Source organism: Phaethon aethereus, assembly GCF_964289735.1.
Source record: "Phaethon aethereus genome assembly, chromosome: 8".
Lineage (NCBI taxonomy): Eukaryota > Metazoa > Chordata > Aves > Phaethontiformes > Phaethontidae > Phaethon > Phaethon aethereus.
Genome location: NC_138584.1, coordinates 19,386,604 through 19,411,166, shown reverse-complemented (window position 1 = coordinate 19,411,166; position 24,563 = coordinate 19,386,604). Strand labels below are relative to the sequence as shown.

Genomic DNA, 24,563 nt, shown 5'->3' with positions numbered 1-24,563 from the left:
GGGGCCGCGGGGCTCGGCCGCTGCCCGAGCGGGCAGGGCAGGGCAGGGCAGCGCGGGGCTCCGGCACCCCGCGGCGGCGGGACGGCCAGACGGAACCAGCACCGAGACCCAAGCGGCCTGAGCCGCGCAGCCCCGTCCCGCCCGCCGGCCGCGCTTCCTTTATGGGGGGCCGGGCGGAGGAGGGCGCCCCGCCGCCCACGTGCCCTGCGGCCGCCCGGTGGCAGACGGAGCTGCGTCTCCTCCGCCTCGTCCTTGCGCGGCAGTCGCCGGTGCTCAGGCTCTCGTCGGTGAAGTAGGGCTCGGTGGCTGCTGCCGCAGGGAAGCAACACGCGGGGCCGACTATCGGGCTAGGTTAGTGACTGCAGAGCTGGTCGTGTTGCAGCTGAAAAGGTACTGGGTTCCTCTGAGGATGTGGTTTAATGTGGTTCCTCCAAACCAGGGTGGTCGAAACAGAACGAAGAGTTGCAAGAGGCGTCCTTGCAACTGTGAGCTCCCTACCTGCCCAGGCGGTGGGGATGGGCAGCGAAATGCTCTTGGAAGGTGCTGTGTTTGGTCATAGCCACACTGGTTAAAGGGCAGAAGGAACAAAAGCCCAGACACACATCTATGTGCGGTTACTCAAAATGACTTGCAAGAGCATTATGGTACCTCGTGCATGAAAGTTTTCTTAAGGCTTCCTCCGAAGCATCAGGTATTACCTACTGCCTCGGGCAGGAAGGTGCTCCCAACAGATGCAATCACAGGCTTGGTCTTTCACAGCAGCACCTGGTTTCCCCCCATCCGTCTGCCAGAGATAAGGTATGCCTTTACATTTTTTTTTATTGGAAAGGTGTGAGCATATCTGGATTTGATTTCTTCCTCTTTCACATGCACACTGTTTACCTTCCCTTGAGAATACACTTTGATCCAACATGGTAACTGGTACGTTGAAACAAATGTGGCCCCCACCTCTCTCTTCCCCTTAGTGTAACTTCATTCTGTTAAGAGATCTGAGCTCAGCTGAAAACAAGAAGCTCTCACTACCATATACAAAACATTGGCATTGAAATGAGCCTTGGTCTGAAAACAGCTGTTACCCAAGTTTAGCACCCTTCAACTTATTTTCATAATGAAATACTGACTATCAGTATTTTTCAGGCAACTCTTTCCAGAGCCTGCTGAGAATCAGAACAATGGAACTCTTTTATCCCTCCACAGCTTCTTGGGCAGCACCAAAAGCCCTGCTTTCCTTAGGATGGCATTTTTAAGCATGAGTTTATCTGATGCTTTATCTGCTTCTGTGCTCTCGCCACCTGCATTTTACAGTTCTATCTGTGCCTGCTTGATTGTATCAGCATAAAGATACTGATGTCTCCAGGATACAGCTTTATGTGCATTATTAGCATTGCAAATGCTGAGATCACTGACACTGTTGAAGTCACAGGGATTTTTTTAGAATAAGATCATTGTCACACTTCTGGCCTCTGCGAGGCCATAGCCAACACATCGTATATTGACACGAAATAAGACGCAACAGCAGCAGCCACAGACTTCCTGGCAGAGCTGCACTTCACCTCAAAGGCAGCCAGTAGGCTAGAAAACACAGCATTGACTGGCTGCTTCTCCGCTGAGCGAAATACAGGTGAAGATCCCAAACACCAAGGATCAAGCAGGTCAGAAATCTGGACAGCAAGCACTTAGATTGCTAGCAGCACTACCAAGGTGAACAATACACATTTGAGCGCCTGGTTTTTCTTAAAAAATCAAAATATGCATAGATATCAGATATGTAATACAAGCAGCATCTATTTTTCCAGTCAGAACTGGACATTTTGAGCAGGTGTAAGCCAGTAACCTTTCAGGGTACTGTTCTTCTTTCCCCCATGTAACAGCCTGCACCCATGGCTAGAAATATACAATTGCTGCCTTTGGGCAACAGAAACCAGACTTCAGTGGAAGATTTGTCCTATTAAAAATCAAAAGAATCTATATACGGTATCATTTCCTGCTTTGGGGTCACCCATTGTAGCTTTCCATGCCTTATGCTCATGCTGCAGGCTTCTGTTAACGTGATTTCTCCCTGCTTCTATAAAACTTTGTAAGAATTTGGTATTTTAGCGCTCTGTCAGATTTTGTTGAAAGTTGTTGCCAATTTCGTAAGTTAACAGTGATGAAGCATATGCTCTGCCCTGTTTCTAAATGAAATCAGACTACTGAAATCACATCTACTGACTACTTGCCTTGTAACTGTATTGGCAAACAGCATATTCCATAGTTGTTTACAAAATGCACCTGCATTTTGACCAAATTACTAATCTTAGCTTTCTCTTATGAAAAAGCCTTGCTAAGAAGTCAGCCTTCTGCTTTTCAGTGATCTTAAAGTGCTTACCATCCTTGTCAGAACTCCTCGCACAAACTATTTTATACAAGTGACGTGCACACTGTATATTGTGTGTTGTCACAGATCCATAGGAGTTTAATGTGTCAGCAGAAAACACAGTTACTTAGTATTTGTTTTTCAAAGCAAAATTGCCTTGAATCTCCTCAAAAAGCTTCAGAAGTCTTCAATCTTGGGTGACTGTTGGAAGACAAGGACTTCAATACAGGAAACTTTCAGATACTGTGAATAATCTGTTCTGCCTATACCTTGCATTTGGTTTGCCTTTGCTGAATTTGAACTTCATGTAATGTACAGGAGCATTTTTAGTGTAAAATTTAATACTTGCTTATTTTTTTCTATGGCAAACTCTGAAATGCTGTTAAACAGGATCAGCTGGGAAGAGGTCCTCACCATGGTCCACAGGAACTATCTTGACTACAGGAAATGCAAGTTCACGCATTCCACACACTGTTTCATGCCAGAAATTGCATATTGCTATAAAAAAACCCCAAAACCCAGAACTTCTGTGTTAACCTGGCAACATATTTACTCTCAGGATGAATACTGACACACCCAATACTTACTGCAGCTGGAAGTGTTTATTGCAGCACATTTACAATGTGTAAACATTCAGACAGAACATGTTTAGTGTCCTCCACCTTTGTGCACAGCATTATACGTTGTCACACACAACTACAGGAATGTTGCTCACAAATGCAAGTTATCTGAAATACGCTTCCCTTTGGTTTTCTATTCTGCTCCCAGAGTGAATAGACTACAGAAAATAAGGCAGCCATTAAATTGTATCACAATCAACAAATTATATAAACTAAGTTGTCAAAACTGAACTTTTACAAGATGTAATGTTTCAGACAAGCCACGAAAACTCTGACAGTACCAGGTTATTAGGTTGGTAAGAAACATCCAGTTTCTAAAGTGTGGGGAGATGTGCCTCTCAGAGACATATCTTCTGTGTATTCAACTTAGTTTAGACGTCAGGTTTACAGACTTGTGTACCAGAGGAGGATTTCAAATTAAAAAAATAGATACTTTGAAAGTGCTTTTGTCTGACTTTTCCTTTAAAAACATAAGGTCAGCACACTGCGAAGCTGAAGACTGTAACTGATCCTACTCAGCGCTGGATATAGGAGAACATCTACATTTCTCCACGCAGCTCACCCCTCAAACTTCAGTTCTGGCCTCTCTGAGAAGAGACTGCCACTTACGTCAAGTGGTGCTTATGTTTATAGAAATATTTAGTTTATGCTCTTGGCCATATTTGAATAGCTTGCTTGTGCATCAATTCACTGTAATGTCTCCAGAAACAAATTACACCAAATTTCACAGTTTTAGTTTATTTTTACTATGAGTGCAGATAAACAAAAAATGCTGAGGGCTCTAGAGTGAGCTTTTGTTCATTCAGTCATGGGTCATCCATAGCTAGGTAATGCCTGTAGTACTGAGGGCTAGGTTGGTGTTCAAAGTTGCGGCTGTCCAGCACTATTTCTACTTATAGTTGAAAGTTACTGCATAGTCTAGTCTACTCGTATAGTCTATCCAAGTCTCTGAACACAGACAGCTCTTTAATGCCCTTTGCATTCTAGCACAATTTAACTGAGGAAACAAATAGAACAAAGCTAATAAAAACAAAACAAAACAAAAAACAAAACAAAACCCCTGAACTAGCAGTGAGTGCCTAATTAGAAAGACTCTTAAGTTTATCATAGGCTTCTGCCACAGGCTTACACTGTTTTTTGAGAAAAGCAAATTCAGGCATTGGATAAAAGGTTTTCCACCAGCTCCACTGTCCAGTTCTTGCTGTGTGTGCTGCTTTAAAGCCTCCATGATATACTCCCACAATCCATTAAATATGTTCACTACAACCTGTAGAGGAGAGGGAGAAAAAGTTGTCAGGTGCATGCATCAAAAGAATAGTTTGATTCTACAAGGAGCCTTAAAAATGCATCTGAACTATTTAATCAGTGATACACACCAGTAAGAAACTGCTGTGAACCACCATAAAACATTCTGAACATGTGAAAGAATTAAGAGAAGCCTTGTGTATCCTGTGGGATCGTAGAACTATTCAAGGAGCGGAAGCCACAGAACTAATAGCACAACATCCTGCTCAAGATACTTATTTATTTCTACAGATAATGTGTTTCAAAGTAAAACCAGAAGGCCACAGTACAGAGCTAATGGAGCAATGTCCAGTATTTACAGGCAACTGCAGTGTCAGCCATGGGCTAGCTTCTAGAGAAACAAACACACTATTTCCACATTAAAAAACAGTTTGTAACACTAACATGCATGGTATGAGGCATGCATGTGGATCAAGACATTTGGCACCAGGATAAAATCATTAGAGAGCAGGTAATCCGTTTAGGAAACAAGGCTCTGAAACAAGGCACTTATATTGCTACAACTCCATTTGAGTCCAGGGTGCTGCTCGCTGTCCAATACTCCTGAAGAACAAGTTGCTCGAGAATAACCAAGTTTTCCTTTTCAAATGCTCTTCTGGAGTCCTGATCCCCGCCTCGCAGTTGGTGGGAAAAGTATTATATGCCCACCCTGTCCCGCCTCACGTTGGGTTTCTTGCCTGGTTAAATTGAGAGGTGTGTACAGAAGAGGAAATATTAACATGTCCGTGCCCTTTACCCAGGAGCAAGATGCCCTGCTCTGCTTCATCCCACGGTTTTATCTGCTGTAAGGCACTCGGTCAGAACAGCGGCTCTCAGCTCTGGACTGGCTCACTGCAGGCTCTGTTGTCTCTCTGTTCCAAAATACGTCCCCACCTCCTCCCCCTCATAAACATATTCTATCTGGCATATCGCAATATAGCACACCAGAAAAGCCCGATACCAAGGAGCTGCAAAGGCCTTTGATGTTTTTAATCAAGCTGCACATATTTTAAGGCTCTCCCACCAAGGGACCCTTCAGCAAGCAAGACACAGAGTTGCTGCCAGCCAGGTTAAATATAAACCACGTATCCTGCAGTCAGTGTTCCTGAAGAAACAAAACTTCACATAACTGAAGCATTAAGCTCTCCACAGTGAAAGTTAGGCAATGCTTTTGCATGTGCTGCAATAGTATCTTAAACTGCACGCTGTCTTAAAACCTTGGCAAGCTGATTTTATCCCTAAGTTTCAGTCCTGCTACCATTTAAGTTAGGACACCTTACTGCACAAGGTATCATTAAAAAGTGGATAAGACAACAGTGAATGAGTTCTGCAAGTCCAGCCTATTGCAGTGAGTACAGCAAATGTTCATGCTTGCACATTATACAGATGGGTTCCCAAGTTACTGTATATATTATTTAACTTTCTATACTATTTTTTATATGTTAAGAGATTCTTAATTTCAAAGTTCCCTCACGTCTCCTAAGGAGTTTGTTGGCTGCAGACATTTTGCTGAAGTGCTCCATTCTAGAGCATTAGAAATAGTTTGGGATTTCTGTGGGTTTTTTTCCCCCTCTCCCCCCAAAAATTTAAGTACTCTTCATAAACATTATATCAGGGACATTTTATGGTGCGTTGCTTTTGCATATACCTTAATGTATTATTTTAATATAGTTACATACCATTACAACAACAGAAGAGAGATGCAGAACTCTCCTCCTCTAACCTGTACCTGCCAGAGTTTGGTAAGTCTTTGCACTGCGATATAAATCTCTGAAGTTCTGTCTCCGGAAAGCCATCTTCCTGGTAGTGCTAAAAATTGATATTTAGTTAAACCTTTAACAAGGCTAAAACATACAATTACACAACTTCCCCCCAGACCACTTCAGACATTGCTCAAGTCTGAAATTAGAAGATTCACAGAACCAAATATGAAATTACTGCTTTTTAATAGATATTTAGCTTCCATTGCACTGGAAATCAGATAGGCTCGTAAGAAAACTGAAGTAGGGAGGGATTAAACGCCCCTCGTCATCACTCTACACCCTCAAAAGTAGCCATTGTATTTTTTCTTTAAATGGGCCTGCACTGCAAGTCAAAATATTGAGGGAGATGACAGTCTTGATAGCACCAATCTTGCATTTTTATCCAAACAAAGAGTAAGAGTCCATGCTTACCTTGACAGTTTCATACGTATCTGTAATGAGTGCAATGAAGAGACTCAGCACCATATAGATGAACAGACTGATGAAGGAGTAGAGGTAGATCCTACTGAATAACCAAACCAAATAACTTTTCTGCTGCATCTTTGCAAAGGTGGCAAACATGTCATCTCCATTGATCAATGAAAAAAGGCATTCGGACACCATGTTCAGAGAGCGAAACTGGAGGGGAGGAAGAAGACAAGGACATCCATCACTGCTTTATTTGGATCCAAAGACTGTACAGAACGTGAAGAAGATGATGACTGGCTGCCTCAGATCTCTTGGTACTCCCAGGGTATGACAAGGTGCAAACAATAAAACATTAGGGGAATGAGAAAAGTTTGCCACCTCTTGTACACATACACACTCAATTCAGATAAGGCAATTTCACAAAAGGGATAAGGATAAAGTCGCCAAAGCTTTAGTCTGACACTGGTGTTCTGCAAGATGAAAATTATTTCTCAAAATACCAGCATGTGACTGGGAGTCACGGTGAGCTTCCACTTCTGACTCAGAGCTTTCATAACTCGAGGAAAGTCTGATTGAGTCATGGAAGTCAGACTCCTCCAACAGAGCAGCATCATGTTGAAGATGCACTATTTTTATATTAAGGGACGCCTTGACATGGAAACTTAGAAGACAACAGTTGTAATCTCTCATTCGTTTGGAAACCATTCTGTTACTCGAGTTGTCTTTTTTTATGCTAAGTGTATTACCTTCACATGGTATGGTCCCAGTACAATCCATCCACAGAAACAATAGCCCAGGTAGATCATAGCAGCACAACAGCAGAACCTCATTACATTGGGTAACGCTGCTCGCAGTGTTAGGATAAGAAGCTGCACAAAGCAATGCAAGCAGTTAGAATTCAGCCAGGCATTTCTTCCAGTCCTCTTATAGCAACAAACAGAATAAATACCAACAGCACGAAGATCCCAGGAGATCCTTACATTATACTTCTGAAAGAAACCCAGGTAGCGAATGACTCCAAGCCACACAAGCATAGTGGATGTTCCTAGGAGTATGCTACAGACATCATAACTTGTCAGACTCTAAAAAAAAAGAAGAAAAAAAAAAAAGAAAGAAAAAAAATCAAGTATTATAACCACTGACAGGTTCTAAATTGTGACTCTCATTACTACGAAGATCTGTTAAGAAACATTGCTTTCCCTGGCAATCTCTCCCATTAAAAATTAGTCTGGTGCAATATGCATTAGAGAGCAGAAGTCCCACCAAAGAGCAAGGGCACTTTCAAGTGTAAGACATTTCACATGCCTTTACATACAGCTGTTTGTAAAAGAGATGCTGACAAGACAAGCTTCATTTGCAAGGCCAAGAGTGCAGCTGCACTGCAGGTGCAGAGACACCCGCTCTGTACCTGGCTCACTAAGACCTGCAGAGTGGCACTGTGGACATTTTTATGCTGCTTCCAGACCTGTGGCAACTGCTTCTGGAATCTGCATCGCCAGATTCCCCAGAGCGGCTTGGCAATCTCTCCACTGCATCTCCACGGACAGCACAGACATGACTTTAGAAGCGCAGAGGAAAGAAGGTTCTTCCAGTACGTTGGCAAAGCAGTTTTTAAAAAATACTGTGACATGTCAGCAGAGCTCAGATAAATACTACGGAGGATCTCGTTAGGTAGCTGGGAACTGTGAGGTGTAGAAAGTTGTCAAGGAGAAGACTAATTAGCTTCTAATTAATTCTAATCAGAACTTCATTTATGTTTTATTGGCACTTCACTGTTTGTTCCACCTGTACATACTGGCCTGTTTTCATCCAAGTTAGCATATACCCTGTTCGCTGAACTGCAGCTCTACTCTGAAATGGATCATGACAGCTTACTTGAATAAGAAGTTTTCACTATTTTCTGTTTTTATTCCTCGAAGAGTTGGCTGATCTTTTGTATTAGCATAATTCATTTGCAGTTTGGCAAAAACCCAAATGAAGTGAAATGTACCTGTAGAGAAGAGTTTTAGTAAAATACTCCCTTAGAAAAAAACATATATAAATAGATGTATTTATATATGTAAGATACCGGAATCCCAAATGCAAGATCTTACTCCAATCTTGTTCTCATCTTTGCTTCTCCCGAAGCAGGATGGAGTTATCTCTTATCTTAGCCAACTTCCTCATAGCTTCTTTCTACTGCTAAGAACTGAGTTTATAGTTCCTAAGGTAAGATAGGGCAATTTGTACAGGGCATTTATGATAGTCAAGCTGTCACCAGATGGATTTCAGACCCATCCCTTCATCTCTACTGTCCAAAGTCTGTTGTGTTGCAATGTCACACTTCAAAGGCTGCTACAGATTTGATGAACAACAACATTATTTGAAAATTAGAGTACTTCAGGATAGCATATTGTAATGATTTTTGTGCCCTGATGCTGGCTGCACATAGTATGTTTTTGAAAGATTTTTTTTTTCTATATCAAGTTTATTTTAGAAATTGAAGGCCTAGAACCTGGCTGTGGCTGACTATTACGTACATGCTAGAAACCAGAAGCTGGAGAAGCAGAAAAGTAATGTTTAAGGAGACAGTCTCTGTGCTAGTTAAAACACTTGTTAAATGGGGAACAGAAAGTTAAATGCTAAATTTTAAAAAATCTATCAAATAAGCAAATATAAGCAGTCCTAAATGGGGAAGAGAGGAAGTCAACAGTCTTAAACTTTCAGAGCCAAAGATCATTTTATTCCTTGGAGTCACAAAGGAGCAAATATAATTAGAACTATAATATCCAATGATATTTGGAGGTTTTAAATCTCGCAACTGGAAACAACATATCTCAGTTATAATTCCAGAGGAGAAGATAGAGTATTCAAATTTCATGCCACTCAGAATCAAGTATAGCCAGCCTAAAGTCCTCCAAGAGTTTTAAACCTAGCTCGGACAGAAACAACCAGTTTTGCTTCCACCTGACAGTGTAAAAAGCTTACCTTGGCTTGTATCTCCATCTTTAGAGTTGATCCAACTATAGTTAAGACATCGCTAACCATAATCAGGATGTACCATCCGTTGACAAATTCCATTTGATCACTGAAAGATACTTCTTTCTTATAATAATATAGGAAAAAGCTTACAAATTCCTAGGAGAAAGGAAAAAAGAAAAAAATAAATCAGACTTACACAAGACTTGAAGACTTCCCAAGGAAAGAGTTATACCCACCCTTTGGAGACGAATTCCTTTAACCACAGATCGTGTGCAAAGGATCAATGAGGCCAGACAAGTCAATATAACAAAAGCATCGAAGATCATCATGTAATGAGTGTTTTTCTGTACTGCAAGAACAAAAATATACATGTTTATAACCAGATGCATTTCATCTTGTTGACCGTCTTAAGTATTGAAGTGAGAATCAAGTTTTGATGTTAACTATGTTTATACAACTGAGTTAAGAAAAATCTTAGCATTTTTCCCACAAAAGTTTATCTGACATATTGTCATGAGAGGCACAAGTGCATCTGCACTACAGGTACCACTTCAGTTAATTTAGGAAGGTTGATACCACATCAAAAATATACCAGAGCGTGAGTGCCTCTTACAGCCCTGCAGAATTAGAGGTGAGAGTTGTCCATTTTACAAGCATTGGAATGGCCTTTGGAGAACTTGTCAAAAAAAAAAAAAAAAAAAGAAAGAAATCCTAGGAACTTTACGGTATGTATTTTCTCTTCCAGACCAGTATTTGACTATCAGGTTTTCTGTCCTAGAGCAATGCAGATAATTTGCACTGCTGCTCAGCTAGCCAAGACCAACATTGACCTAGACATAAGTTCTCTTATGTCACTAAAATTCACACTCTTGATCAACTAAGGACAAATTTTGCACTAAATCTACCACTAGACCTCTTTTTGTTTTTTACACCTATCATACAGTTGAAACTAGATTAGACAGTACAACAATTAGATTTTTAATGCTAAAAGAGTAATTGTCTGAGAAAAAAATTGAAACAAATTAATGCTAAATTTGCAAGAAGGTACAGCAATTCTCCAAAATGGGATACTGAAGTTCTAATTGACTTCACAAACTGCACTACTCAGAAAAATCCCACCTACTTCTTGCTTATACCACAGTCACTAATACATGTACTGTTCCCATTTACATTGGTTTTGCAATATAGTCCAGACCAGCAACAACTTATTATTGTCCAATTACAATCTTTACCTTTGTATTTTTCCTTGCCTTTCAGAAAATAATACACGGTACTCCAGGAGATATGTTACAGAAGCAATCGACACAGATATCAAATGTGGATTACTATAGAAGCCTGGTCTCAAAACCTTCTCGTAGTGCTGCACTAGCAATCTGTTAGAGGTAGCATGCCATCTGGTGTGCATTTATAACACAGCAGCCAGCAAAGCTAGTTGATAAAGGAGTTTTTAGTGGAACATGCGTTTGCATAGGTGGTGTGTTTTGTAAATCTGGATCTTTAAAAAAAAACCCTTCTCTTTTTTCACTACAGCCCTTCGTTTCCTAACGTAGGCATAGCAAAGGGGAAAACGGCAAAGTAGAAAAATGAACCCGATCCATCCTGTAGCTTACTTCAGCAAAAAAAAAGCGGAATTTAGAGTCCCGGAAAGCTTCTGACTTTCAAATAGATTATTTTCTCTAATCAAATAAAGATCTCAGACAATGTTTTGACCAGACACAATAGCTGCCAACAAAGGGTGTTGTGAGTTACTCTTGTTGAGTAACTATTTAAGGTATTTAACCATACCGTGCATCTCAGTTACACCCAAATACACGCCAAACAACATTTAAGCAGTAGTAAGAAGTGCTTCCAGCCATTCCACTCTAGCAAGCCTTAGCAACAGTGCTTCCTTATCTTTCCTGCTGCTAAGTTCTGAAATAAGAGTGAATCAGTTTCAACTTTCCATGACTATCATGTGTCCTTCTGTTGCCTGGTACTAGGAGAATGGTTCACAGCGCTATCTTAAGCAATGAGCAGTGTAAGTTCAGTAGCTAAAGCTAGAAGGAAGCACAGTGAGGTGTGGAAGAATTTTGGTTTGACAGTATCGATGGTGCAAGGAAAGTAATGGTCCCCAGAATTTCAGATCAAAGGCTGAACAATTCTTTAGAAAATAAGGATTTAGAGCACACCCACTAGAGAATGTATGTCAACAGTGCCTCATCTTTTAACAAAGTTTAAAAAACATTGTGCTAGTGTGGCAAAAGTTTAGCATGAAAATTTGAACATGTTTATGTCACTTACTTGATCCAGAAACATGCCAGTCTTTACACTCCCTGATTGCTATGTCATTGTCTAGACGTATCTTAATTCTTCCACTATGTGCTTTATTATCAAACACTATCTGTATTAAACAACAACAAAAAAAGTACATATCTTTTTAAAGTTAAACCTTTAAATATATAGCACACTGTATTGCTAAGCTTGCATAATGATTCAGAATAATTATCCTAGGCGAGAAGTTACAAAACTTGTTTAAGCTTAAGGTAATTCCAGTTTATTCAAATAAATGCTGTCAAAGTGAAAGACAAATCTAGTGAACCATGTATTTGCCACAAATTGCTTGATCAACTAGATAGGAGGTGAAATTCTTTTAAACTACAGCTTCATTCCTCTGTGATCTGAAAACAACCTTTCCCAGAAGCACCTGTCTAAAGAGAAGAGGTTTATGCTTTCATTATACTTAAGATGGATTAGAGCACAAAAGGCTGTAAGCTATGCAAGTGCTTCAGGACCACATCACAAGCACTCAAAGCTTAACCTTGCGCAGTCATAACTGGCGGTTACTTACAGGGTACACTAAGCCATGCCAGAGTAATCCAGACACCACTAGGGACCAGTCAGTGGTGCCCAACACTCCTCAGAAAACATCTGCACTGCATGGTAAAAAAAAAAGTCTGCAACATGTGCATGGTAAACCAGCAGGGATGATTTCTCGGTTTGAACAGGAAGGCACGTGTCAGGCTCCCACGTACCGTCAGAGTGAAATCGTAACAGTCAGGGAGCTCGTGGTGACGAACAGTCTGGAGGTTGATTGCCTTCAGATTGAACATGAGCTGCACCGTTACTAGTCTGCAATAGAGCTTTGTATTAGCTTTTCACAGGGAAAATGCACGAATACCCCACTACAGGAGGTGCTCATTCCTCCTCACCTGTGGAAATCCAGAGTGAGATTCAAATTGTGCATTCCCACTGTTGTGCTGTCTAACGGCATCATCGGCTCAATGTACAAGCAGTCTGCAATGGATAAGTACTCAGAACAGTATCTCACGTGTTACCACGCTCTTTAACTGTAATCTGCCTTTCCCACTCCCGAGACTGGAAAGAGTTGCTGACTACACCAGGCAAGATAGCACGCTTAAGTGAGCAGCCATTTGGGAAGTTAGCTGACAACTATACTGGCTTCCCTGAACCAGCCAAGTTATTCACCATGAATTCATAGGGAAGGCTCCTGAAATTAGCCCAAACTACTTGTATTAGATGGTCATCAGTCCTAATGGCTCATCACTTGTTTTGTGGCAGCAGATATAAAGAACTGCCACCTTGGAGGTGAGGGCTAGAGGTTAGTTACACAGTAGTTTTCTTGCCAGTTTTGGCTGGTAGTAAGTTCAGTATAGATCATTTGATAGGACTATGCAATACTGGATGTTTACAAGAATTCATTATAATGTAGGGTCCCTCCTCCCAAAGAACTGATACAATCGATTAGGTTCATTACCAGTCACAATCTCTGGGTCGATATCAAAGGTGTCATTTCCAGGACAGATGGTTCCTCGCTTGTAGAACTGCTGACACACAGCCAGAGCTGTCTCTTCTGCTCCCCTCTTATAAGCATGGTTTCCAACAGAAATGTTGGGCAGCTGTAAGTACTACAGTTCAGAACAAACAGACAAACTAACTTAGATGGTGCCAAAACCGTTAGTGTCTGGAAAAAAAACCACCCAGAAGTGTTTGGATCTGTGCCATAACCTGTCTTTTTTATTTAAAAGGTCACCTAAAGAACTCTGAAACCTACACCATGCTACAGCTGAGTCCTCAAATGCTTTAAGGTATTTGACAAAACCAGTAAGTGCAGGATTTGGATCTAAATACCTTTTTGCTTTTTTTTTCCCCCGTCCTCTTTACAATCCTTAGTAGAAAGCTTAATTCGTAATTTGCAAAGCACTCTGGCTCAAATCCAAGGCCTGCATTTAGTGCAGAATTAGTATATTGATTAGCTTTAAGGATGTCACCACAAGTACAATGCTCTGGCAACGACAAAAAACCTGAACAAGTTAAGATTCTAGTCTGAAGCAACTGGCACAGAAGTTCAATTTCAGACACCATCAGGGAAGGTGGAAGAAGAAAAGCTACCCAGGTAAAGAGCATATGTATTGTATGCATTGCAGCAACAATCCTTACCTGGTTTATTGCAAAGAATATCTGGTCATAGACATCTGTTTGTGTGTATACAGCATAGGTATCATCCATTCTGTCCATGTATCCTTTCAAGAAGAGATGTTTGAATGCAACAGTGTTCTCTTCTTTGAAGGCAACCACCATTTGATTGCTCAATCCAAAAACCACCAGCTGAAAAAGACATTCATATTTTCTGCTCAAAGGCAAAGTTGGCTTCTGGATGAACATGTGAATCCTGCCCTACAAACATCCATTCTTTCATCACGCTGGTAGACATGGCACTTACATGCAGGCTACTCCATTTCACAGCTGGTCAAAAGAAAGTTTGACTTTAGCAAACAACGAGTTTCAAGAATGTTCCTTTAACATGTTTACCAGCATCTTGGCCAAGGACTCACATTTTTACAAAGAAAAGGTTACCATCTCAAATTCAAGCTACCCATATATTGTTACGCGTGCTTTGTTAGTTCAGCCTGACATCAATATGACTTGCCTTGGGGAATATCAGTGTACCTCAGCCAAAAAGACAGGACAGGACTTAACCAGACCCCACTTTGAAGTCCTTACCCCAGTGCAGGGATGGCAAATTGAGGACAACTCAGAAAGACAAGCGTTCCTCCCTCAGATTTGGGAGAAAGGTGCTTTGTGAGTAACTGATCAAAACTGTGCTTCTAACAGGATAACTTCTGAAGCTGTTAAAAAAAATATTGGAATTGTTCATAAAAAGTTAGCGTAAAACCCTGCTAGCTACTATCCAGGCTGGAAAAGGTTTCTAGAAGAATGTGATGTATTGTTTGTGGGAGCTCGCAATTCTCTTTAGTGATTATTGTTACAAATCTAGTGTTGGGAGTATTGTAAAGAAACTCAACAGAGATAAGTCTGAATGAGTAGTCTACAGATTAGTTTTATGGCCACGATGCAAACTGGATATGTAGGTTTTGATAAGGATAACTCAGTTACAGAGATACTAAAATGCTTTGAGGGCTAGCTCAGCGTGCTAGGCACACAGGAATATACCGGCAAATCAACAGGGCTAAGATTGAATTACCGGCTGGCAAATTTTCCCTGAAAAGGCTAAATCAGCATTAGTTTCTTTCTTATTTAGGTTCTTCTACCATCAAATTTTACTTTTAATTGCAAAAGGGGACAGATGACAATCACAGGATGATGATACATTTCAAATTAAAGCAGTAAGCAAGGGACACAAACATACTGCCAGATGTATAGCAAAAGAATTATTATTCCCACAGTTTGTCCCATCATTCATGCAACTGTAGAAAACATTCTTCTCTGTACTTGTATTGTCATAGCACTGACACCACCATAAATGTAAATCACATGTGGGCAACTCTGAAAGATCATCATCTGAGGCATTAGAAAGATTTTATGAAAGACCTTCTTCCCCCTTAACCACAGAACCTTGAGACAAACAGTTGCGTTTTAGACAGCAGATAAATGATTGTAGGAAATCTATGGTGCAAGGCTGGGTGAGAAGAAGAGTGGGACAAAATTTCTGTTTTTTTCAATACAAGAGTCTGTATACCATATGAAAAGCATAAGCAAAAATCATGAAAAAGCTGCCAATTTCAGTTCGTATCACTGTGATATTGAAACACAAGCAGTGTTTCCTTCCCTTGAACAAAAACAGTCAGTGATGAAGGTATTGGGGGAAACAGATGCGTAAGGATGCCACCCTTGGGTGGGGGCAGAAAGGGAAGAAACAAAAAAAAGTAAAGTAAAAAGTAACGTAGAGCCCTTAAACATGGTTCCTTTCATCTCTGCTCTTAGGAAAGTTATCTTTCAGTCAATTGTTTTAGGAGATAATTATGCCATCTGAGATCTAAGCTACACATATGCAACTATGATAGTTTTGCAGTCTATCTTCTCCCTGTCTCTGTACCACACCAACAATAGCATTTGTTGCCTGCTTAGCTCCTGCTTCCCTAGTTACTCACCTGAATAGTAACCATCGCTATTTTGAGTAGTTGAATCCCAAGTTTCCAAGGTTTCCTGCCCCGGGCCCAGAATTTCTCACATGGGTTCATGAAGAAGAATTTTAACTTTCTTCTAAGCTGGTCTTCCAAAAGCCCCTCCTGTGATGCTGATGGGTGTCGTGTGTAGCTGCAGAGATTTTCATCACTGTGAGTGCTGCAGCTGCTCACAGCCACTTCAGGATTTTCCATTTCTGAAATGAAAAGAAGTCCATGTCAGTTGGAAAACATGCAAGCATGAATACAGTGGCATGAGGTCAGTCTGCACTGACGACCTGGACTCCAAAGATGTTTATCTTCTGTGAAAGGCACTTGCATATTACACTGAATTTAAGACCTTCCTCATAATATTACACATGTTCTGCAGAACCAAAAGAAAAGTTTGCGCAAGCTGTTAAATTTGCAGCTAGGTTGTCAGGTCATTTATTTAACAGTAAAATTTCTATCCCTTTGGAATTATGGAGTCATATGCTGAAAATGTCTTCCTCCCTCGCTTGCCAACAACATCATATATGCAAGACGTTCTGACTCATTTCCTTCAGTGTCCAGAGGAGTACCAAAAGCCTCTCATGAGCGTTCACTCTTCTGGAAAACTTATCTACTCCTGTAGTTAGCATTTTCCCCTGCTGTCCGCCTGCTGTCCAGTCCTTGAAAGAAATGGAATTTTCAAGACAGCATTTTTCTTAGACATTAGTATTAGCATCATTCGCTCTTGGAAATGGAGACCCATCATGCCAACTTGCAATTCAGATAAATTACCTGAGTGCATTAACTTGTCATTTAGCAAGATTATCTCTATTTCTTCAGCCATAAAAGACTGAATGCAAACCAATGGTGATCATGAACCAGACAAAAAGACCCAAAGGTAATTGTATTCAAGCATCGTGATTAGCCGAAGAGGCTCACATTTTAGATGAGTATGAGGGGAAAGATTAGAAGAGAACCTCATAAACACAGTTTGAGACGCTAGTCTTTATAGTATTCAATATGTTTAGATGTTAATCTGTAACTAATTTCACTGATTCTCAAACATTTTATAAATGCTTTATAAAGTCCTTCGGAGGTAGCCAGGAATATTTACTTCAGGTAAAAGACTGTTGACCTTATGAACAGAGGAGACAGCCTAGGTTGTAAGTAAGTTTAAAGATGTGCCATATTAGACAAATTATTTTTAATTTGCATATGAAAAGTTTCTTCTATAACTTAAAAAAATCATCATCAAGATTAATTTTTTAAAATGCATCGATCACATCCACTCTCCTCAAGCAGCCATTGCACACACCAGGACACAAGTCTGGTTTTAGATACGATTCAAGACCTTCAATTTCCCCAGCTGTCAGAGGGCAAGAAAAGTTTTGAATCAGCAGTTTAACGCTAAAATAGGTCCATAAATAGGCTTAAAAAAAGATTCAGCTCCTGTTTTATCAGGTCTCCATCGTGCTGTGAGATTACAGTATGCCACCGTTTCCACTCACCTTTCTTACGGCTGATCAACCAGTTCTAAGTTAAGTCCTGCTCTGATACGGCAATACTCCTGTCAATGTATGTGCTTGATTTAAAAAAAAAACAAAACCAAAACTTCTTGACCTCACGGCATCGGCTTGAGAAGATGCTCCAGAACACGTAACACACAGGAACTGTTTTCTCGTTAACCTGCGCACAGGCAGCCCGGGCTCCGCGTACGGGCCGCACAGCGGGGCTGGCCGCAGGCCCAGGCCGTCCCCTGGGCGCAGCGCAGCCGCCGCCCGGCCGCACCCCCGGCCTGGCGGAGCCGGGCAGCCCCCTGCCCCTCCCGAGCTTGGCGCGGCCCGGCTGGGCGCTGGTTGACCGCTGCATCCCAAAGCCAAATGCGGGAAGCCGAGGGCGCGCCCCCCCGGCGCCGTTTCGTTCGTTTCAAAAAAAGCCCTCAGCATACCTGCCAGCGCGGCCGCGGCACCGCCGCGGGGGTCCTGCTGCTCCCTGGCCTCCCGCCCAGGCAGGCAGCGGGGCCGGGGGCTGCTGGCGCGGTGCCCGCTGCCCGCCCGCTGCCCGCCCGCTGCCAGTTCCCGCAGGGGGCAGGGCTGGGGGCCTCCGCCGGCCGCCGCCAGCCCGCCCCGGCCCCGGGCAGTGGGCTGTGCCGGGCTGGGCCGGGCGGTGCCGGGCTGGGCACAGGCACAGGGGGAGTCTGTCACCTTCTGCCGCACGTGACTGACGGCTGTCCTCGCTACATATACTTTCTGTAGGATGGTAATGATTTTTTAAATCAGGCTTCTGCATCAGGAGAAAGAAAAAGGTGACACGTTATAATTAGCTGTGTCCTATCTGTAATTAAAAAAAACAAACCCCTTTCTGGTCACAGAATAGTAGCTATGAAGGGCAGCCAATGGTACAGTGAACTAAATGGAACGACTGACATGCTTAAGCCATTCCACTTACATGCAATTAAGCTATTAAAGTTATTAACTGGACTTCAAAGAAACGGTCTCCTGGCCAGGGTCTTGGCTGGTTTCACTGCGCTGTGGAAATAATCGCTTTGGTGTTGCTGCCTGATGTGAGGTAGTGCCTGGTGATACCTGCATCCAGTCACCAGCTGCCTGTATGCTGCAAGTACCCGTGCAAGCACTGGTATAAAAAGAGAAGGTAAAATAAGGGCAAGGCAAAACCAGGGAGAGTAGCAGGCATTTTAAGAGAATTTATTCATTTTTAAGAAATGAGGGAACTACCTGGCTGTAGAACGAAATGGAAGACGACAAGGATCCCTCCTGCCTACCGTGAGGAGGATGGATGGTCCTTGGAGTGCCACCAAGGACCATTGGGTGCTCCACAAACACAGAGGGAATGATGCTCCGGCGCTCCTGTGTTTTACATTGCAGCAAACTAAATTCTTTTTATGCATCAAAAATATGAAAGACGTGTAACAAAAATCTTCATACTACCAAATCGCATCGAATCACCTAAACCTTCATCGTAGCTGGAGACGCCCTCAGCACTGCGTAGCAGCTAAGGGCGAGGAGATACTGGTACTGGGGAGCCCGTGGGGTGGCTTATCTGCAGGGGCCGCTGCCACTAGCGGCCGCCTACAGACCCCATCATGCTCTGCTCCCCACTTTCCCCAGCCGGCAGCAAGCCTCCCACGCACAGCATGCTGGGACGTGTAGTTTTTATCCGAACAGCCGCCTTCCTGTGAGGAACCCCCAATAGTGGCTTCCCCTCGTGGGGGCGGGTTTGAAAAGCAGAGCTCTGATTGCCTGTCGGAAGCGTCAATCTTCGCCGCCCCGTTGCCCTGCGCGGCGCCAGGGACGCGGCGGGGCCGGAGCGGCGGGGCCGCGCAGGTAGGGACGGCCGGTCGGGAAGCACATGATTTTGTTCCAGCAACCTAACTTTCACGGTTCAAAGATAAGATTATTATTTTTCTTACTTTTGTTGAAAAAAAAAAAAAGGTGGATAAAGCCTTATCTGGTGTAAATCTTTACAATGTAACATTACGGGTTCAAAAGTCATAACTAGGCCATATATGCTACCGTTTGCTTCCTGACAGGATCATATTATGACAACGTAAATATCATTACTTACCAACTATCGAAGTACCAACCAAATTGTTAATAAATTTTAATAAGGTAGCCCAGCTGTACTGGCTCACACTACAAGTTCTGTCTGGGCCTGTAAGGCCTCGGCAAGATTATAATAAAGCTATGCTTCCACTCTTCACACCCTTTTTTCTTGGATTTATGGCTTCATTTCCACAGCCAGAGGTATTATAATTATTTTGAGTAGCCTTCAATTTTTCCTCTGTCAATTTGCCCTGTTACTCTTTGAAATTGTGCGCTTTTGGCAGCTACCCTGTCCACCGGCTGTATGTGCACCTATTCTGCAACTAAATACTTCTGTATTCTTTTTGTTTGTTTTCAGTCTGTCCCTTGGTAAGCTCACATGATGCCAGCTAGATCTTGTATTACAAAAGACAGGGAAAATCGTTCCCTGGTCACTTTCTCCATGCCTCTCATGATTTTATTGACTTCTATCATATCCTCTTCAGTCGCATCCTTCCCAGGCTGAAAAGATTCCTTGTTTATTCCTAGTACAAAAAAGTTCCATATCCTCAATCATCCATGTTATCCTCTTTTTTACCTTTTTACCTTTTTTACCTTTTACCATTTACCTTCCAATTCTGTTCTATTCCTCTTTGAATGGAAGAAATGAGAGAATCAAAACACATCATTATCCAATGTTTTAATGAAGTTTTCCGTTTTGTTCTCCATACCTTTCTTATCAATTCTTAACCTAATTGTACACATATTGTACTTATCCCAGAGCCTGTAACATCCTCTCTATTGGTTTCTATTTTTAGGCCTAGTTTCATGAGAAGTTGTACGTGTGAAATGAGGGACATTCAAATAGAACTATTCATATGCTGAAATGATGTATGTGGCAGTTGCCAAAACTTCAGCTTTACTTGCTACAACTTATACAATGAAGGTGTGTCCAAATATGCACAAGCATTATCAATAATACAAACTTTAGGTGTTTGTATTATTTGCTCTTTGTGTAGAGCAAAGTAGAATACATTTAATTAAAGAGAACATTGTATATGAGAGATTAGGTCTTGTCAGGATGGTATTTTTAACAAGTTCATAAGTGTTTGCAGATAGAAGTGTGATTTTTAGCTTCATAGTAACACAACAACAAAAAAGCAAGTAGCATGTTTTTCATAATTTCCTTGTAGTGCTTTTGTTAAATAGAAGTGCACTCAATTCTTCTGTCATTTCAAATTGTAGTAAATTACAGTCCTAAATTAGTAATGCACACAGGCTTGACCTTAAATCATTCAATTAGACAACAAATGAATCATCCTGTGTCCTCAATTCAGACAGCAGCTTTTGTAGTACTGATAGCTAATTAACTTTCCCCTTTTGCAGTACCTAGCAACTTCACGGATTTGTTTTCTAACTGTAAATGTTTCGGCTCATTAAATGACTAGGAGAACACTCTTGATCTTTTTCTCTTGAGCCTAACGTTCAAAATATTACAGCCATCTATAAATAAACTAGCCTACAAAATGTCAAACAAAGTTGTCAAATATTTACTTGGGCTTCACCAATTAAATAATGTAACACTGTGTTCCACTGAAAAATTGCTGAAAGATTAAATTGAACATATTTAATGAAATTTTAATATAATAAATTACCTACTTTAAAAAAAAATATATGCAATGTTTATGACAATTGATTTTCAAGAGCTATTCTTTTTCGTAGGTTTTGCACTCATTTTTTTCAAATTATGTTAATTTAAATGTTGTTTCCAACCTGTCTTCTCAATCATAGAATCATGAATTTATATAAGCATTAATGGAAATGCATAATATGTTTGCATGTTTCCGGACAAATACACGTTAGAGTCCTTTCTAAATAAGCAATATATAAATATCTCTAAGAGGATAGGAACTAACTACAGATTTTTGTCATATTTTCAGACAGTCCTCTAATACAGACACCAACTTTTTTCATGGTTTTCTTGATAGGATTTGGTACTTTGTGTAAAAACTTAGGGAGTGAAAAAAGCCAACCCCCTGAAGTAAGAGGTAACTTCTGAAAATACTAGCTTTTATCTTACACATTAAGAACCATTAGCATTTTTGTTCTTTATTTCTTTTTTGGAAGAGGAGGGATGCAAAAGATTGTTCTTCAGTATCTATTTTAAAGTTCTCAGTGCATGTTGGTTTCCTGCGGGGAGCACCTGGGAGTTAGTAGCGTAATCCTGTGTAAAAACAAAACAAAACAAAACAAAACTTTGCTTACATACTTTGCAAATGGCTATGATGGGCTTGATTATGCTTCCAGAGAAGTTTTTAGAAGTTCTGCCTTTGCTTTCTTCGGAGGCCTCACGTGTTTCCTAACCACCGACAATCATATGCCCACAGGATGACAAATGGGCAGATGCGATGTGGTCTTAGGGATATTGTAAAAAGAGATAATTACTTTGTACTTTTCTATCTGCTTTCTAGTTGGTGAGGTTATGTGCATCACAGATGGAATCATGAACAGTGCTATTGATTGCTATATTCACCTGCAACTGTTAAACAGGAGTACTTTTTGTATTAACATATGCGTGTATCTGCAGTCAGTCACCCACTCTGCCTTCATCAGCACTGCCCTTATCCCTATAGTGCTCTCTGTACCTCCACACCTGATTTTTTCAGTCAAGGAGGATGAACTGCATTACTGGGAGACAATTTTCAAAAGTTTTAACTCCTTTTATACGTAAAATATGCTTGAAGTCAGTCCAAGACAGAGGGATGTTTTTACTTGCAAGTTACTGTGCTAAACATGGGCATGTGACTTATCTCAGCCCTCTCAGTGTTTCCTCTGTTCATGTGGCTTAGGGTTTAGGTTACTCAGAAGAACAAACTCAAAATTTCCGAATTGTCTTTATCTCAGTATATAATTAGGAAATGGTGAAGTAAGACAATGTGACTGTAATATGTATGAGATGGTTCATATTGTCCTTCAACTAATTTCTGAAACAGCTGGCCTCTCTCCTGCTATCCTGGAGGGCTGTCTCTTTTATCCAGAGGTATCAAGGTTGGTTTCAAATTAAAGTAGCCACAGAATCCATTTATAAGATGGGTCACAATTTTTTTAGGTAAAATATACAAGGAGATGGGTAAGAAATAGCGTCATGCTTTTTTTTTTTTTTAAAATAAGGGAAAATTAGCCTCTTTTAGCCATCTGAATTGGCATGCACTCAAAGTTAGGAAGCCCTAAGCATTTCAGAACTACAATCTAAGCATATTGTTCCATGTAGAGGCTCCTTTGAAAGATTATAACTGGGAAAATATATTGAATGTTAGACATAAATATATTGTCAGTGTTTGTTGTCTTGTATTTGACAAAAACACTGTGAGAATGAGGGCAGAAAAATACTCCTAACTTTCTCCTCACATTCATTATACAAGACTTGGAATTTTTTTTTCATCTTCCAAAAATAACATCCCTTGCAAGGAAAAAGTTTCAGAATTCTGAAACATTAATGTGTTTTGCATTTGTGTTATCATTGCTTTTTGGAAAAAGCAGAAGATTAAGTTGCTACAGTTCTTCAGATGGATTTAATCAAGGGGACTGTATTTGCAATAATGATCAAACAACAGAGAAAAGCCCTTAACATCCCATGGATGCAGCTTGTTACCAGTGACCTGCAAGATCCAGTATGATAGAGAGCCTGAGGATGTGTAGAATATATTTTTCTGTTTTGATTGGAGTGAAAAAGGAAAATGCATAACTGCAGACTCTGCTCCCATTAAAGTCAATAGCAAAATTTACCTTGAATTCATGGGAAGTTAACATAGATCCCAAACTCAGGCCATACCACCAGGCTATAATCCATGACCTATATCTTGCCATCAGTGGCCATGTCCAAACTGAAATGAAGACTGGAAGCTAAAATTACATTGCTTGCTTCTGGAGTATTTGAGACCGGTGTTACAAAACAGAACCACCCTGTTTCTGAGTCTGGGAATGAAAGACCGTCCCAAAGCCAGGATGACCACTGAAATTGCAAATGCACAAGTCACGGTGTGTTTGATTTAACACTCACACTATTATAGGCCTTTCATTGGGAAAGTCTCAAGATAGAACGTTTATTTTATAAACTCACCTTTTCACCTTAAGCATCTTGACAGTAAATGGGCTGTTCCCATGTACAGGCCAGCTGTAGCTCCTGTAAGACTTAGTCAGAAATTGTTATGTCATGACACGGTTCTTGAAGGTGCCATCTTTTTCTGTCCTATAAATACATCTCCTTTCTCTCATTAGTGTTAAAATTATAATAGCATCCAAATACTATAGGTGCTTTGTAGACATTAAAAAAATGGTTCCTCTCCAGATCAGTTCTCAGTCTTAAAAAAAAGTGGGAACATGGAAGAGAGGGGACATAGACAAACTGAGAGTCCCATTGCCCTCATCCCGGCTGAATGCCTCTAGCTGTTCAATAATAGCATCAAACGATTTTCAGTACTTTTAATAACAGAATTGGGACCATCCCACTTTAGTTGTTCTATCGGCTGCTACACGTGTACCGTCCACACGATGGTGCCGGCAGTGTATGTTGTGGTGCTGTGCTGCCTGGTCTGTACAGTGGGCAGGCTGAATGGCATTTCCTTCTTTGCAATGGAACTGAGCCTTTTCGACGCTGCTGTTCTCATCCTTACTCTAGATATTGGGAAGGAGGAGAGTAAATGAAACAAGAATAGCCTTCTATACAGTATTGTCTCCAGCTGCATGGTTGTTACACGTAATTATGTATACAACTTCTTTCCAAGTTTGTCCTCCACAGAGCTGCACTGAAAAATGGAATGGAAATAGAAAAGCACAGAAATGCTTTATGCAGCTGAGTAATGTTTTCCGCCTAAGGACATTGGGACAAATCTTTACAACTGGAGACTTTTCACCTGCACTTTTCACACCATAGCTCAGGTCCTTAGCTTTCTGTAAGGGAAACCCCTAGTCTAATTTAGCCTTTCACTGTTTTGGATAATCAGTTTCCATACTTAATCACTCTGGACAGAAGTAGTATTTCTGTCTATTACATATCATATCAAAATACAATTTATAATTTAAAATTCTGGACTATACCTTTGGTCACAGATGAAGACACTACTATAATCATAAACTACATAAAGTCATGGGCCAAATTTTCACTCATGCATGGTACATCCATTGTCTGCTTAAAGTTTATTGATGATATGTATCTTTCTCTAGAGAAATTTGAAAAA

The 24,563-nt window shown here is 41.0% G+C and overlaps 1 protein-coding gene across 1 annotated transcript; it reads right to left on the bottom strand.

Annotated features, from left to right (window-relative positions):
* Positions 1–4,223: 4,223 nt before the first annotated feature.
* MCOLN3 (mucolipin TRP cation channel 3) lies at positions 4,224–16,009 on the bottom strand (the record flags this gene model as incomplete). Its single annotated transcript, XM_082003057.1, has 13 exons — positions 4,224–4,243; positions 5,940–6,069; positions 6,435–6,641; positions 7,178–7,300; positions 7,412–7,513; positions 9,399–9,548; positions 9,629–9,741; positions 11,673–11,772; positions 12,404–12,500; positions 12,581–12,665; positions 13,147–13,297; positions 13,830–13,997; positions 15,782–16,009. The coding sequence occupies 13 exons, from the start codon at positions 16,007–16,009 to the stop codon at positions 4,224–4,226; spliced, it is 1,674 nt and encodes a 557-aa protein (XP_081859183.1).
* Between the last annotated feature and the right edge of the window lie 8,554 nt (positions 16,010–24,563).